Source organism: Xyrauchen texanus, chromosome 12 (genome assembly GCF_025860055.1).
Source record: "Xyrauchen texanus isolate HMW12.3.18 chromosome 12, RBS_HiC_50CHRs, whole genome shotgun sequence".
Lineage (NCBI taxonomy): Eukaryota > Metazoa > Chordata > Actinopteri > Cypriniformes > Catostomidae > Xyrauchen > Xyrauchen texanus.
The window spans coordinates 38,550,724-38,569,357 of NC_068287.1; the positions used below are offsets into that span (position 1 = coordinate 38,550,724).

The 18,634-nt window shown below is 38.8% G+C and overlaps 2 protein-coding genes across 2 annotated transcripts in view; both read left to right on the forward strand.

Annotated features, from left to right (window-relative positions):
* LOC127652607 (homeobox protein Hox-B3a-like) overlaps positions 1 to 17,935 on the forward strand; it is a 61,430-nt gene extending 43,495 nt beyond the window's left edge. The window contains exon 3 of the mRNA XM_052138846.1: positions 17,803 to 17,935. The gene's annotated coding sequence lies outside the window, so the exon portion shown is untranslated. The remainder of the gene's footprint in view (positions 1 to 17,802) is intronic.
* Positions 15,981 to 17,783, forward strand: LOC127652616 (homeobox protein Hox-B1-like). The gene has a single exon (XM_052138861.1). It carries the CDS (start codon positions 16,397 to 16,399, stop codon positions 17,114 to 17,116), a length of 720 nt encoding a protein of 239 aa, XP_051994821.1. The 5' UTR covers positions 15,981 to 16,396; the 3' UTR covers positions 17,117 to 17,783.
* Positions 17,936 to 18,634: the final 699 nt, after the last annotated feature.

Here is an 18,634-nt window from a genome sequence, read left to right on the forward strand (position 1 = left end):
TGTTGTGCTTGCATCCGTGGTCAACACGTAGGGAAGTCTGGGATCAGCAAATCCAAGGACTGGAGCTGAAGTCAGCTTCTCTATGATGCTATCAAACGCCCACTGGCATTCATGGGTCCACCGGTCCCCAAACTGCTCCTTAGGATCCCAGTACTGTGCACTTTTCTTTGGGTCTCGCTTTTGGTTTTTCTGCAGAGGGGATATCCAATTGTAAGGTCGTTAAGAGGTCTTGTGATCTTAGAGAAGTCTTTGATCGAACCTCCTGTAATATCCCATAAACCCAAGAAAACATTTGAGTTCTTTGAGATTTCTGGGCCTTGGCCAGGTCCTGAGAGCTTCAATCTTGGCCGAATCTGTCTCAACTCCATTCTGAGATACTATATGACCTAGATATCTGACCGACGTCTGGAAGAACTTGCATTTAGGTGGGCTAAAGTTTCAGTCCATACTCCCTCAAACGCTTTAAGACTTGCAAGAGTCTGGTTTCGTGCTCCTCTAAAGTTTTAGAGAAGACTATGAGGTCGTCAATGAAGACCAATACTTCCCTCCTGTTAAGATCGCCCATGCACCGCTCCATTAGTCTCTGAAATGAACTTCGGGCATTTGTGACCCCTTGTGGCATTCGATTGAATTCATAGAAGCCTAAAGGACAGACGAATGCTGTTTTCTGTTTATCAGCCTCTTCCATCTCAATCTGATAGAAACCTGATTTTAAGTCGAGGACTGAAAACCATTTGGAGCCAGTTAGAACTGAGAAGGCTTCTTCCAAATTTGGCAGAGCGTCACGCGTCTTTTATGGTCTGTGAATTCAATTTCCTAAAGTCAATGCAGAGACGTACATCATTGTTCTTTTTCTTTACCACTACTATCGGAGAGGCAAAGGGTGATTCCGATTCTCTAATGACACCTGCATCTAGGAGTTCTTTGAGGTGCCTTCTAACTGCATCGACATCTTGGGGATGGATAGGCCTAGGCCTTTGCTTGAAGGGTGTGTTGTCGCTGAGATTGATGTGGTGTTTTACCTTATCAGTCCGACCGTAATCCAAATCGTGCAGTGCTGAATACATCTGACATGGAGCTCACTAGATCAGTTATTCTTTCCCTCCATTCACTTGATAAAGGAGAGTCACCGAAGTCAGGAACAATCTTTGCTTGTGCAGGTCTCACAAATTTGCACACAGGAGCACTCACAGGGTTTCTTCCCTCAATAACACTATGGACAGTGTGCACTTCAGCCAACACCGCTCTAGGAGGGATTGTTAAATCGACTTGGGTCTCGTTCTTCAACACTACTGGTATCTGGATGTTGCGCTCGGAGGTAGGGAATGCAAACAACTAGCCACTAACAGTCCGCTAGGCAAAGATGATGATGCTGATGGCTCCACGGTTACCCAAGTCTCTGACAGTGGCTTGATGATGTTGACACAGCCATTCAGAACCACTGTGCTTCCAGCCGCTACTACTTCAGGCATTTCTCCTTTCACTTTTACTTGGCCCAAGACACTCTCACCAGCTCTTTGCCGTCTTGCCTCTAGGACTCTTATCACAGCTCGATATCCATGGTAGCATGACTTAGCTTTGAGTGTGGTTTCTTGTATGTAATCAGCATACAAGACATCCAGAGTGTTAGTGCCAATGAGGATCTGAGGCACATGTGTCAGGTCTGGGACTACTAGGGCCAACGTTGGAACTTCAGCTTCTGTTCCTAAAAACTCTTGAGGAAACTTCAGAGCTAACTCAACATATCCCAGGTAAGGAACAGCCTGGCCATTTGCCCCTTCAACTTCCAACAGGCGATTCAATGGCTGCAGGGGATGGTGCGACAGGTGACTGTTGTAGAAGGACAGAGGGATTGTCGTGACCTGAGATCCTGTATCTAACAGGCAGTTTACTTCCTTCCCTTCGACTCCGACTTGCGCCGTGCATCTCATTCCTATTAATCTATCTGGTAGCTTCCAAGAAATTCCGGCACCGACATGCTCATTAAACACTAGTCGCTGCTTAGGGCTTTGTTTCTTACTTCCAGTCCCCATCTGCCCTGCGACAGAGACTGATTTTAATTTAAAGGCACCGTTGTGGCTCCATTTTGAAGATCCCACTCAGCTTGTCTCTCCTTCAACTTCCGCCTCTTCTCCTCAACTCTAGATGGATTGGGTGCATTCTCACAATTAGCGGCTAGGTGGCCATCGTCTCCACAGCGAAAGCAGTACCATGGCCGAGGATCGATTGGATCTCATCTCAGTGCACTTTGGCCCTTCATTCTCCCTTCTGCTGACTTCATTGAAATTTGATCTGCTCAGACTGCTACTGAGATGAGGGAATCTTGCAGGTTGGTTTCTCTGTGCACTAGAAGCAGCAACTTGAACTTTAAGCTCCTTTATCTGGCTTTTCAATTCCTCAAACTCATTTGTCTCAGTACACGCTCCTTCTTTCTTCCTGGTGTCTGCTTTCATGGCTGCATTTGTCTTTGAAGGCCAGCAATTTCCTTCCTTAAAATGCCCACTTCCGACATGTCAGGACACTGGAACTTGGCTTTCTGCTTAGGTGCCTTCTGCTCTGCATTTCTAGGAGCTGGGGTCTCTGCAACATCCTCTTCAAATGTGCTGAGCGGGTAAACAGACTGTTGGTGTGATGCCGTCCTCAGTTTGAGGGGAACTGATGGATACTTGCTCACACCCAAGTGCTTCCTCATTCTCTCCTCCTTAGAGGTCTGCTTATCCTCAGCTGTGCGAATGAGTGTTGCTAATTCAGCAAAAGGAGGTGGGTTTACTTTCCTCTTTTCAAGTTGCAGGTCAGCTATCAAGGTGTTGTCCCAACAGCCACGGCAGAACTGCTTCAACAGACATCGATCTCGTTCACCCTCTGCAACACCTTCACGTCTGATGGTAGCACTCAGGATCACGTGCAATCTGTGGAGGTAGGCAGATGATTTTTCACCGGGATTCTGCAGGGTGCTGATGAACTTAGCCAATAATTCATCTCCATCCTCCACTGAACCATAGACGGACTCTAGTAGCTTAAGGCACTCTGACGATGGAGCAATTGGATTCACATGTTTAATGATATCTGAAGCAGGCGGTAACAGGCTATCTAGAATTCTCCGTGTCTTGTGTGACTCGGGAAGGGATGGATCATTCAACAGGTAGTCAACACTTGCTCGCCAGGTGTCAAAATCAGGCTCATTGCTTGGGCGGGGGCTCCTTCCAGAGAAAGCTCTTAGGCGAAAAGGGGTATTGTGTGGAGACAAGGAGTCACTCGTTCTTACAATGTGTTCCATCACCACCTTCTGGATACCTGGAGGGTGTACAGCAGTCATAGGGAATTTCAATGATACCGTCTCAGTAGTGCTGTCATCGAGGTCCCTTGAGCGATGCGGTGATGCAGCGCCCATTGCTTCCTTGACTGGGTTTTTGAGTTCATCGTTCTTCGAAGGGTGAGTCAATGTCTCTGCAGCAAATTCCGTTCTCTGTAGTGGTAGTGATTCACACACTGGATGCTGAGGAGTGCTGGTGGCATGTGTCAGAAAACTTGATTTACTAGGACGGTGCTCTATTTCAGGCTCTGTTCTAGACAACGCATCAACTGAAGTTCTAATCTCACTTATCTTATTCAACTCTCGTTGGAGCACGTCCTGAAGGGATTCTCCACTGGCATCCGCTATTGCCTGTAACTTCGCCAAATACCCTGTGGTGGCGCTACTAGCGGTAGGGGTGTATACGCCGCTCAAGGTGCGCACGTGAAACACTGTGTCCGCGATCAGTGGGACTTATGATGGTTCGCGGTAGCTGAGGCTTGAGGTTGGACATGGCAGAATTGCATGAGAACTCTATTACTGCATTATGATGTAACTCAGAACATGGGTCATCAATTAGTAAGTTTTGTCGAATAGAGCCAAACTTCTGCAGATAAGCCTCAAGAGCTTCATCTAGTTCAGTTAGTGTTATGCCACTGACAATCACTGCATTTTGCACATTGACATTTTCTCGTTCCACAACATCCATTTTTGTCTGGTTCACTGTATGTGCTATTTTAATTGATTATTCACCTCAGCATCTGCTGCGTCCTCTCTCCTGGCTGGCTCGCCAATTTGTAGCGTGTAACACGTGTTTAGTGTGTTATACTAGCGTGACATTCAATATGGGCCAATTGATCAGAAGGAAAATGCGTCTACTGGAGAGAGGAAGACAGCACAACAGGTGAGTGAACAATCAATACAAAGTCTTGTTTCTGATTCAGTTTTTGGTCTTGTATTAGAAGAAATACACTTTTACTCAAAATGTGTGAATTACAAAGAAAAACAATTAAAATACAATAAATGAAAATATTCACACTTTTGTTTTCTTTTTTCCAGATACGTGGACTCAGTTTTGAACAGTACTCTATTGTAAACAGATTCTCACATGCTTATGAATAATAAAATAAATAAAATAAAAATAAATCTGTGTCAGATTCCTTACAAACAACGAAATTAAAGAACAGATAATAATTTCACACAAAGTATTGCAATCAATAGCTCAATTACCTCAGAATAAAATCAAATGAACAATCAGTTTGATTCAATACACAGAATGAAATTCTGAACTTTCGCTTTCAGTTGCAAACGAATCACTTCCTCCTCAAAACTTAATAGTCTGTCCAATGTGAATCAGAGACTGAAGATTTGACAAATAAATTCAGTTAACCTGAGTTCATAACTCAAGTCGATGAGTTCAGAGAACTATTGATTCTTTTAGAATGATTCAGGATCACAATCAATGTCTTTTGTTGAGAAAAAGGAAAAATAGAAAAACAAGACGATCTCAATGTGTCCGAGTCTTTGTCCAAAAGTAAAAGAAATAATTCTCCTACCAGTTTGATGGCTCAAAACACAGTTCAACAGAGAAAACTGTTCCATTGGTGGCTCGCCATATACAATATGCACCTCGATGCGTCCAGCACGAATCAGGGAACTCACAGAAGAACTTGAATGAATCTCACAGAAAAACCCAGCCTTGTAAAACACAAGGCAGAACAATAATTAATCTTCAATTCAAAACAATTTCATCGTCAAATCACATGCATGCACTTCAATTAACACATTTAACATAACACTTTAACACTCAATAGCATGCTTCATTAGCTCATTAGCATTTTCACACGTGCATCAGCTTTAGCCCATGTGCGGTCCACTTCAGCTCGCGACGGCCTATATAAACACTCTATATTATTTCTCTATTAGATCTGCGGCACTTTTTCCATAAACATCAAGTTAATGTTTGAGTTTTAACTCACCAAGGCGATGAATTTATAGATTTTCAACAAGGAAGTTCATTTGTGGCACATTGATGTTCCGTGTGTCTGCATCAATCTGTTTCACAAGCCTCCGTCTCATCCGCCTCTTACTCTGGCATCAGCTCCTTATATTACAGCATCAGATCAGAAATCCTGTTTTTTCTGTTGTATTCGATCACTTTTCTTTGAGTTAATCACTTGCATGGAGGGGTTTTGAAGATCGCTACGTGTAGCTGCCTCATCTCACTCGCTCCACAGTAGCAGATAGGCGGGGCTTGGCTCATTGCTGCTACTAGCTCTTAAAGAGCCCATCACCTCATTTAATCGGTGATTTCTTTGTTTCTTTCTTACTTATTTTTTACTTCCATTTTATTTTATTAGTAGCCTGGGTTTACCCGGGTTACACATGGCTTTCCGCTCACACAGCCCACATATACAGTAAAAATGTAATGAACAATATACCCAAAGCCATGTGACCTCCTGAAAGCTTTAAACAGTAGCAGAGTGCTTTAACTCACAGTAAGTACACATTATACTTGGTTATCATATCTTGCTGCATACAACATGTAGACTTAATTTCAGTTTTGCCTCAGTGAGCCAGATTCCCAATCATGCAATATAAAATAGACTTCAAGGCTATATAGTGATGTTATAAAAATGTTATATGATTTGTAGTGACTCAAAAAAATCAGTGTATCCTTTCATGACATTCTCTTTTAAATACTGTCTATTCAGACAGCTAAATACTTGCCAAATTTCAAACAAAATGTAATATTACACAAAGGGAACCTGACAAACGGAACAATTCAGTATTTTAATGTCTGTTCTTTGAATGCATATCATTGAGGTAGACTCATATCACCACTGTGAAAATATCACTTGGAATGCCCCAAGTGGAGAACAATGTACCTCAATCATTTTCAGGTCCTGCCTTTGACAAGGCCACTCCAAAATGGTAATATAGTTCATTTTTACTCATTCAGATGTGGACTTCCTTCTGTGTTTCAGATCAATGTCCTACTGCATCACCCAGTTACACTTAAGCTCTAACATCCAGATGTCTGGCATTCTCCTTAAAGGAATATTCTGGGATCGATACAAGTTAAGCTCAACCGACAATAACCGACAATATTTGTCCTTTTCCTTAAAAAAAAACAAACAAAAAAACATAGAAATACTTTTGGGTTACAGTGAGGCACCTACAATGGAGGAGAATGAGGCCAATCTTTTAACGTTTTTTTTTATATAAAAACTGTTATTGATTCCAAGAATACAAATAAAAACAAAACATATATACAATGAATCAACATTTAATTCTCACTACTACCTCTCCCCAATCAAGAACCCCAACTTGACCCCAAACGAATATACCCACGGTCTACCATAAGTACACACAAACACACACACACGCACACACACACACACACACACACACACACACACACACACACACGCACGCACGCACGCACGCACGCACGCACGCACACACACACACACACACACACACACAAAATAAAAATAAATTAATAACTAAATAAATAAGTACAATTAAATAAAAGAAAAGACAATATATATATATATATATATATATATATATATATATATATATATATATATATATATATATAATCATACAGCTCTAAAACTACAATCTCTCTCCACAGTCCCTCTCCGAGAGTCCCATAAAAACATCAAATAACTACCCCATTTCCAATTAAATTAATCCCAGATCCCCAGCATTCTACATAAGACATCAAGACCTCTTAGAAGGCTGCCACCCTCCTCATCTCCTCAAACCACTCCCGAATTGTGGTTACTCCAACAGACTTCCATCCCTTTAAAACAATCTGCCTGCCAATCATAGCACTTGTCCCAATTTGTTATGTATTTATCTCCTACGTCGATGACCGCCCCATCACCCAAAACACACAAAATTAATTCTGAATGCCCAACACGCCACACACAAAACACTGTATATACACAGTACCAAATAAAATCTTTCTCCCACAATCTTGAGAGAATTGAAAGCTTCGTCCCCCAGAAACTGATCTAACAGGGAGTAATACACTGATGCCTCATGACCTTTTCCAAAAGCAGTAATCACAACTCCACTCAGAGTGTTTGCCGCTTTAGGGGGGTGTATGCTACTCCCAAAACTATTACAGAGCAAGTGGCGCAACTGTAAATACCTAAAACACCAAGATCCAGGAATCCCAAAATGTTGAACCAAATAATTAAAGAATCTCAACACTCCACTCTCATATAGGTCACCAGTGAAGTCTTCGCTATGCTATCAAATTGCTTGAAATAAGAGAGGGGGACATGTACAGAGAGATACTGTAGCAGGTAATTGAATTTTGGAATACAAATCATTTTAATAACATTAACCTTCCCAGTCATAGATAAATGTAATGAAGCTCACCTGCCCACATCGCTCAAATTTTTTTTATTAAAGGTTCAAAATTAACTTAAAATGAAATTAAAATTACATCTAAATCACACAAATTTGCTTTGAATAAAATGCCCAAATACTTAATACCCTGTTTGGGACACTGGAAGTTGCCCGGTTGAAAACCTGTTACTGGGCAGTACACATTTAGACCAATTGACTCTGTATCCTGAGAATTTAGAGAAGGAATTAATAATCCTGTGGAGGCAAGGCATAGATCTGGTAGGGTTGGAGACGAATAACAAAATATAATCTGCGTAAATCAAAAGCCTATGCGCCACCCCTCCTGCCATCACCCCTGGAAAATCATCCTCCTTTCTTATCGCGGCTGCTAATGGTTCAAGGGCAAGACAGAACAATAATGGGGAAAGAGGGCAACCCCGCCAGCTGCCCCTATCCAGAGTAAAATAATCTGACATGAATCAATTTTTTTGTACAGCCGCTACCGTGTGTCTATAAAGTAACTTAATCCATTCAATAAAAGTATTCCCGAAAATCTTAAAAAGATAACCCCATTCTACCATGTCAAACGCTTTTTTCGGCATCAAGTGAGATGGCAATGCTGGAGTCTGGTCATTTGCCACTGACCACATGATATTGATGAAATGCCTCATGCTCAGAAGAGCTACGACCCCGAATACCAATCCATTAATGTTAAAATACTCCTTGTTTCAAAAGTATAGCCACAAGACATGAAAAATATTGTTTTAACATGATTTTAGTGTGATAAAATCGCTTACTAACGCTTACTAACCTTAGTAAAGTTATAGATAATCATACAACTTTGTTTCCAACCATAAAACGACTGTAAATATGATGATTTAAACAAATTAACAAATTTAAAAAAAAATTATCATTTTTTTTTATCCCCCTTTCTCCCAATTTGGAATGCCCAATTCCCACTACTTAGTAGGTCTTCATGGTGGCACGGTTACTCACCTTAATCCAGGTGGCAGAGGACACGTACAGTTTGTTCCGCTTCAGAGACAGTCAATCCACCCATCTTATCACTTGGCTCGTCGTGCACGACACCGCAGAGACTCTTCACTTGGAGGCTCACACTACTCTCCGCGATCCACGCACAACTTACCTCGCACCCCATTGAGAGTCAACTAATTCCACTAATTGCGACCACAAGGAGGTTATCCCATGTGACTCTAACCTCCCTAGCAACAGGGCCAATATGGTTCCTTAGGAGACCTGACTGGAGTCACTCAGCACACCCTGGATTTGAACTCGCGGCTCCAGGGGTGATAGTCAGCGTCAATACTCGCTGAGCTACACAGGCCCCTTAATAATACATGACTTTTAACAGAAGAATGAATGTAAATGCTTTTATAAAATTATAAACTTAACTTTTCTGCCTTTAAAATTCTCAAAAAAATTGGCTCCATTAACTTCCATTGAAAATGCTTTTTTTTTTTTAAGAAAAAGAGGGACGCGTTGAAATGTATTTTTGTGGTAATCAGTATAATGCCACAAATACTGTACATTCAGGATTCATGCTTCCTTCAATGATAAGTCGTCCAGGTCCCAAAGCAGCAAAACATCCCATTACCATAAAGTTGCTACCACTGTTTCACTATAGATATACTCTTACAGTGAAATGCTGTATTTGCCTTACTTCTCATAGAGGAAGACTTGTATCCTCCAAAAAGTAACATTTTACATTTTTTGTCCATAGACTATTATCACAAAATGCTTGGGGATCATTCAGGTGTGTTTAGCAAACATGAGATGAGATTTGCTGTTCTTCTAGAAATGCCTCCCTTATGAAGTCAATTTTGTTGACCTTAGCTGCTGCGAGAAAGTCATGCAGTTTTTTTAACGTTTTTTATGGGATCTTTTGAAACTTCCCATAAGAGGTACTACTCTGACATAAGAGAAATTTTAGCTGGCAGGCCACTTCTGTGAATATTACGTACCACCACGAGTATTACCTATTTGGAGGTGGCTCACGCTGTAGTCCAAAAACCATATTAATGGCTTTATTACCTGTTCCAGACTAATATATATCTCAGCTGTTTGGGGAGTGGTTTGGTGTAGTGGGCTAAAGTACAGAAATGGTATGCAGAAGGTTGCCAGTTCGACCACACAGACACCACCATTGTGCCCTTGAGCAAGGCACTTAACTCCAGGTTGCTCCAAGGGGATTGTCCCTGTAATAAGTGCACTTTAAATCTCTTTGGATAAAAGTGTCTGCAAAATGCATAAAAGTAAATGTTTAGGAATATATTTTGATGCTGCATTGCATACCTTCAGAAGCTTGGAGGTGGGTAATTCTCTCTGATTGAATGGTTCAATATATATGGAATTTCAACTCAACAGGGATGCAGTAAAGTTAAATATAATTATAAACAAATTAATTTTTTTTCATTTCAAGACTAAGGGAGTTAATAAATTTTTGGCATCTTTCTGAATACATTTAATAATGACTTCAAAATATTGCTTCATGATTTCTCATGTTTCACTTACCTAATATAATTTTTTATTTTATGATCTGGAACAATAGGCAAATACATTTTTACAGCACTGTATCTGTGTGCAAACCTAGTAATCACAGTGCACAATAAACAGCTAATGTTCACAATCATAGCCCCTTTGCAATTGTAGAAAGTAATTTGTAGTATTATTCATGCAGGGCACCAATGATAAATGGATGACATGCATACCAAACATCATACTATAATAGTCTTATTCACAGGAGCGCTATATTTGATGAATGAAAAAGGGGCTGTGAGGGATAGAGCTGCAGTCTCTTTAGTGGCATGCACTATGCAAAGCTTCTTAAGGGTCCTAGTTTCACATATAATTTTTCACAACTTCTACTTTCTGGAGTGTGTTGTCAAATATCTACTTTGAAGAAACTGTTTAAACAACAATACAACCCATTGAAGAGATTTCAAGTATATCCTTCACAGCCTCATTTTTATCCCTGCCAAAAAAACAAAAAACAAAATGGCACTACTGTGAATATGGTCCATGGCTACATAAATATTTCCTAATGTATGACTTATTAATAGCTTGAACAGATAAACACAAATGTAGGTATTGTGAGCAATCAATGTCCATCTAAAACCTGCACGTTTCCAAATAAAATCCAAAAGTGTTCTATCACTCGCTTCATATTTGGAACTTCATATACCTTGGAACAGTGTGACCTCATAACAATTCTCCATTAATTATCAGTGTACATAAGGCTACTATCAACTTTCTAACAATAATATTTGCACTATGAAATTGAAATAAATACGAATATAATAGAAATTTGTAAATTAATAAATGGTATTATCACTTTTGAAACCAAAGATGTTTTTGCCTTCCCCAGTATCTATTTAAAGGTAAACTTTGCACACTGGGAAGGAGCACAGACCTAATAATGGATATTAAATACTACACTAAATGCATGTGACCCCATGACATGGCATGACACTTTTAACCAGTGACTTTATGAAAATGTGTCTGTCCATACCTAACAAAAGTACTTCAGAATTAGTCACGCATGGGCTACCTCCACTTATCTACTCAACCACCTGGAATGACAGCACCTGCCCAGAAAGTTTACATCCAATTTGAATATAGTTGACTAAGAGAGAGTACACAGTGAGAGATTTGACAGTGGGAGGTTCATTTAAGATTGGGGTGGTGAGAAATACTACATTGTATGTGTATATGATATACAGTGTAATGCACCAGTAAATGGACACAGTAATTAAGTGGATGATGGAGGTTGTTTAAAACTGAATGTTAACTTACTGGTCAGGGGTCTTGGTTTATCTTTAGGTTGTGAGAAGTATGCAAGGCTTGAGATGAATTGAGAGATATTATATATTATACACGAAATGTATATATTTATATTTGTTTCAGATGGAAAGATGTAACTTAAAATGGATAATTAATATTTTATAAAGCTTAATCCATTGTAATAATGCAATGAGAAGTGTACTACTTTGTGGTTATTGGAGCTGAAATGGTTATTTTGAATTATGATTTTAAAGTTTTGCAATGTTGAATTAGCTTTGTTTCTGGGGCAGACTGTTCCGTTTTGGTTGATTTAGGTGGGTTGGGTAGATTGTTTGAAGTAAAATCCTGAGAGTTAGGATTTTGTAGGATAAGGTTTAAGAGAAAGAGGATGACATTGTTTAAGTGAATACAAGTTTGCTTTGTATCTACCTTCGACAGACAAGTGAAATGTTATTTTAAAAAAGTAAGGCTAACACGGGTGTGAAGTGTTGGAAATGTCACTGGCTTACAATAAATAGTGTGAGGGAGAGAGGGAGAATAAGAGAGTAAAAGACAAGACATTCATGGGGACTTGGCATAATTTTACTTGTCTGAGGCGTTCGTTTGACACCAACCTGAAATCAACTAAATGAGATCAAACTCATGCAACAGATTGTGAGTCTGAACCACAGTGACAAACACTACAGTACATCAACATACACACTGTGCTCTGTATATTCCTTGCATGTCTCACTGTTGTCTTGTTCTGCTTTCTGTGCTAAGATTTGGCCTAACAAAGAATACGATTTCTAGATAAGCCAATGTGAAGTACAGTATTTTAGAAATAATTTAAGCAGATCCTTTGCATAGCTTGTCTAAGAGGAGAGTACATTATAGTGAATATAATTAATAATGCTGGCAGCCTCTGATAAATATTTGATTTATTGAATGGTGTTGTAGCAATATGCATGCACTAGAAAATTAAGTGCGTACACATATTTATACTGAAGGAGAGGCAACCAATACAGACAAGAGAGACATATACAGCAGTTTGTGGAGATGGTGGTTGAGTTCTAAAGGTTGGGATGTTATTTGAGTACTTAAGTCAGGTAAAACTCCAAGACCCAAACAGATGCATTTTTTTTCCCCCACTACTCCGTCACCCATTTGGTTGTTTGCACCATCAGAAAAAGATAAATTATAGGGATCACTTTGGAAGTGAAATCTAAATTTCCAGAGTTTGTTTATTATACAATGATTTGGATAGTTTAAGAGATGAAGCGTACGGCTCATTTAACCTATGAGCTGCATATGAAAATTAGGGTGTGACTGACATCGTGTGTTTGGCAAGTCTTACCTCTCTTAAAGGATGGTTGGATGAGGAAATCATTTAATTTGTATAGCGATTTTCTTGATACCCCAAGCACTTTACATGTAAAATTCTCTAACCTCAATGTCCACCTACAAGCATAATTTACCTTATTGATAAGCCAATGTGTGTCAATCTGCTCACCGCACATCCGCTACTCAATGACAACAGAGAAGAAGGGTGGTGAGTGGAGGAAATGAGCCGGCTCTCAGAACGGACAATATTAGGAGGCCTGGGCTAAGGGAATGCAAGGGGAAATTAATAGTAACAAGATGTCATCTGTTGTGTTAAGGTTAACATGTGCAGCTCAGTGCACAAGAGCTGACTACTGAGCAGATGATGTGGAACGAAGAAAGAAAACTACATTTGAATGGCTTCAAGGGCCATTCATTATGCAAGTTAATGACTTGGGTATGCAAAGAATCAAAGGTAGTTGTGATGGGAGACCCATTACATTCAACTGAATTTTAAGTTTTGCCTAGCAAAATAGGAAAGGAGCTTAGCAGCCAAGTGTTTAAATTATACACTAGGAACTTCTTTAAGGTGTATATATATATATATATATATATATATATATATATATATATATATATATATATATATATATATAATATTATTATACTTGTATATCATTAGTATACAAATAAAGCATTAGCTTACCAATATATTATTCCATACATCTTTTATAAATAGTTTGTTTCATAATTCAGAGATGTATTACATGATTTCAGACATAACCTTCACAGTTCACAAACATTAATCACGTGACATGCTATGACGCCAATTCGACCTAACAAAGCTGCGGCTATGCTACAGCTAAAAAGTAAAATAAATAAATAAATAAAAAATCTATAATCTAAAACTAGCGATGTGAATAAACTTAATTATAGATATTCGAATTAATTCATCAATGTGAGTTATACATTAAGTTTTGGTTGTATAGTGTTTGTATGTTCTGTACAAATTGGGCCATTTCGCAAACTCCGGAGGACAACGTATTTCACGTATTTCTAATAAATTGATAGACTACAATTATAATAACAAGGATGGTAACACTAAAATGATATACTTTTCGGGTCTAAAATAATAACTTAAAATTAACTAAACACTTTTTTGCTTCTAAATAATAATAATAATAATAATAATATAATTAATATGATTATAAATAATAATATATACTTATATATTGAAATATAATATACATTTTATGTAAAATCATATTGACTCTTTTGGTGTTTTAACAAAATAATAATAATAAATGTATCTTATAATTGTAATTAATAATAATATATACTTTTATATTAAAATGTACTATATATATATATATATATATATATATATATATATATATATATATATATATATATATATATATAATAATTTTTTTAATATTTAAATTCATTTATATATATATATATATATATATATATATAAAATATTATTATTTTTATTTTTATAATTTTTATATTTAAATTCATATATATATATATATATATATATATATATATATATATATATATATATATATATATATATATATATATATATATATATAAATGGAATTTAAATATAAAAATATAAATATAAAAATAATAATATTTTATATATATATATATATAAATGAATTTAAATATTAAAAAATTATTATATATATATATATATATAAATGAATTTAAATATTAAAAAAATATTATTATTATATATATATAGTACATTTTAATATAAAAAAATATAAAATATAAAAAAAATTATTATTATTATTACTACATTTATTATGATATAATGTAGCAGTACAAAACCACTATGTATGTATTCAATTGGATTATCATTAAACCAGTAAAGCCACAATAAATCACAGATATTTCAGATATTTTATAGTGTATTACTGAAAAGTCGCTCTCACATATATTTCAAAATCTCTCCCACACATACACCTTCATCAAACTTGTTTACTTGTTTTGCAGCTCACATCTGTCTGCAATTTTAAGATGTTTTGTACAGTCATTTAAATAATCGTTAAACTGAACGTTTTTTAAACAGAACAATTGGGGTTGGCAAATCAACCTTATGTCGAATAACATTGGCTGAATCTTACATGTTAATCAATTGTTCATGGAAATGAGAGATTTTGAATGGCCCACTTTATTTAAAGATATTTGAGCTCTAAATAGCTGTTACCTTGCTCGTGCACTGATACGATTGCTACTGGCACTGCATTCCATCAGCTGATCGACACACTTAAAACCAAGTGACTTAAAGCCTCGAGGACACTTGAGTGAAATACAGAATCGCAACTGTAGTAACAAAACTACTCCAAGTAGCCTAGTTTGAATCTTTGGCTGCCCAACTAGACAATCACTTGGCACGTGAGTCGACAGATAACAAATTACTGTGGGCGTTATATTGTTACCCTCCCTTGTACCAACATGTTCTACTGAGTAAATATATTTGAAATTCTTTAGCTGCCAATTTGGAGCGTGGGTTTATATGAAGAGGAAGACTTGCTCAGCATTGTCATCCCAATTAATTATTAGCTCTTCTCTTCTCCTGCTGTCCACCAACGCCTGCCATCCAACTCGTTCGTTTGACGTATAACCCAAAGGTTGGGAATTTGTTAGGTGTTTTATAATCTAAAAATGTTAAAATAGTGGAAATATCCAAACGAGAGTCACAAACGTTTCGCCCTACAGACCATCTTCCCAACTTTGACCAGTAGTTGAATTCACCGAGTGACAATATTTCCATTAAGTCTCAATTAAAATAACTAAATAATTGATAATTTCAGGCAGCACACGTTTCTACTGGCAGCGAGAGAAAATAACTCGTTGGCGTTCTTTCCCTGCTAGTTTGGACAAAACAGAAGGCTTGCTGTCGGCCTAATTTCGTTTTGGAAACAGATCAGTTCAATGATTCAATTAGACAGATCCAAAGCCAACCCGGACCGATCTGTGAACCATGGCGTCACTTCCAATTCGAGTGTTCAACAGATTTCCGTCCTAAACACACACACACAATGAAATCTGAGTTTGGCCAGCTTTATTGGCAACATTGAAAGCTTAGGCCTACTGTTAACAATATGGACAAAATATATACTTCAACCCATTACATTCTGAAGAAAAACACACTTTTCACTAAACTAAACCCACTAAACAGTTTGAAATTAGAAACTAAATGCGGCTGGTATGACAGAGATACGATGAGATGAAGAGCTAAATCTCAATGCAACGTTTGAAACGCTTTCTTTATTTCTTTTTCTCTCTTTCGGAGAGCCTTTCACGCAGGGTTTGACATATTCTAGCTGTTATCAGATTGATGGGCTACTTTGATTGAAGTGGCTTTGTCATGCAAATGTCAAGCGCGTGATGGATGGTCGCCGTGCGCTGACAAACTTCTGAAGGTCCCCTCACCATTGGCGCCGTGACGTCTCACGTGACCAGCAGCTGAGGTAAAGATGTGTTATAGGGAAGCATGAGCAAATACTCTGGAGGTAAGCATTTCCCCCCTTCGTATGACATACTGTTGCGAGATTGCAGAACAGGCGGCTCTCCCAATCTCTTAGGGTAACCCTCCGCCATTACTTGCGCATGGACAATTCCAGAAAGAACACTTTTTTGGAGTACACAATTTGTAACCGTGGGACGATGAACGCCTACTCGCCCAAAGCTGGATACCACCACTTCGACCAGGCGTTCTCGGCCCCTTTCCATACTGCACACACAAGTGACAGCTTTAACGCTGATGGACGACTATACGTAGGGGGGAGCAACCAGCCATCAACTGCACAACATCAGCACCAGAGCGGGGTATACGCGCATCACCAGCAACAAACGCAGCAAAGTGGCACTGGCCTCACCTTCGGTGGCACAGGAACCACGAGTTATGGGACCCAGGCCTGTGCCAACCCGGACTATGCACAACAACAGTATTTCATTAACCCCGAGCAGGATGGAATGTATTACTCATCAGGTTTTTCAACTCCAAATGTCGGTCCTCACTATGGCTCCATGGCAGGCGCATACTGCGGGGCGCAGGGAGCCGTCCCAGCCGCACCTTATCAACATCATGGCTGCGAAGGCCAGGACCACCAGCGAGGCTACTCACAAGGCACCTACGCCGACTTAACGGCCTCCCAAGAGAGGGACACGGATCAGTCACCACCTGGAAAGACATTCGACTGGATGAAAGTCAAACGGAACCCCCCTAAAACAGGTGGATTGCATTTCCCCGTGTGTGAAACAAGAACAAATTTGGCGGAAAGGATGCCCTTCGACCGTTTCGAGATAAACTGGACTGCATTTCATTAATTTAAAAACGAAAATCTAAAACATAATAGGCAAATTGCAAAGTTGTATCCTGTTTCAATTCGAACAATTTTAGAATGGTAAGACCAGACGCGATTAGAGACAAGTCGGGCCTGTGCACGTTCACTTTAGTTTCAACTCGTCTCCCCCTGCGTTAATGCATGGACCAGACATGCTTTCGTACGCCCTAGGAAAGTGCCCCAACACTGTTATCTTTAGCTTGTCCCCGGCTCTCACCGCGCAACATTCGTTTTTGTAGGCCCCCATTGTGTTCTTAAGCTTTCCTCTCCTGTCCTAGCCGTGTTTGCCTCACAACGATTGAATGCTCAAACTCTAACGCATAGGGGCCACCATTTGACTTACTATACAAATTGACTGGTCATAAAGCCATCTTTGGGGAGTATTGAATTGCTATGAGTTTTTACTAAATTGATAACATACTCAAACACGTGGATTATGGCAAGGTTAACAAAAGTTTGCGATACCGATGAACTTGTTGAATCCCCTTGTATGCTACTGTAATTTAAATGATCTAATAAATATAATAAAGAGACCTGAAGTCCAACACGAGCACACTGAAAAGCCAGTGCTGTGTTTAGGATACGAGCTAATGAGATTGTCATTAATTTGTGTTTAATTGTTTGATAAACATCTTTCTAACCATTCTTTTTTTTTTGTTGTTCTCACAGCTAAAGTGGCCGAGTTCGGACTGGGCCCGCAAAACACTATTCGGACGAATTTCACAACCAAACAACTTACAGAGCTCGAGAAGGAGTTTCACTTTAGCAAGTATCTCACGCGAGCCCGGCGAGTCGAAATCGCTGCCACGCTCGAGCTGAACGAGACACAAGTTAAAATATGGTTCCAGAACCGCCGAATGAAGCAGAAGAAGCGAGAGAAGGAGGGACTCGCGCCTGCTTCGTCCACCTCGTCTAAAGACCTCGAGGACCACTCGGATCACTCAATTTCAACATCCCCTGGTGCTTCCCCAAGCCCGGAGGCCTGACGGACGAACATAGGCTAACCAAGGGGCACTGAACAACCTTAATCTTAAAGTCTATTAATTTAAGCATTCCACAATGTGCCCGAAAGACTCTTCTCGTGTTCTTTTGTTAGATGTCCATTCTTTTTATGAAACTAAAGTAACTCGAAAAACACATAAAGAGGTGAAAATCAAAGACACTTTTAGCAAAACTTCCAACCCTCCATCCACAACGTGTGTATTATACAGGGTATTTCTACAATGATGATATATGTAATGCACTTTCACCATGTTTACAAATGCCTAAACAAACTTAAATGATTTTACAGGGAAGACTTTACCTATTGTGCTGTCAAAAAGTGGATTCGTGTTTAATGTTGTGTTTTATGAAAATATTTTTGATTGGGTGTATGCATTTAATATTTTTGAGGTTTGTGAATTGTAGCTATGGTAAGGGGGTTTTGGACTCTTTGCACTATGCGGTTACAGGGTATGCCTTGTTTTTTTTTTTTTTTTTTTACAGAAACATTTGCAGAATT

What these genes read in the sequence shown, in the direction of transcription:
- LOC127652616 (XM_052138861.1), top strand. Translation starts at nt 16,397, where the DNA reads ATGGACAATTCCAGAAAGAACACTTTTTTGGAGTACACAATTTGTAAC.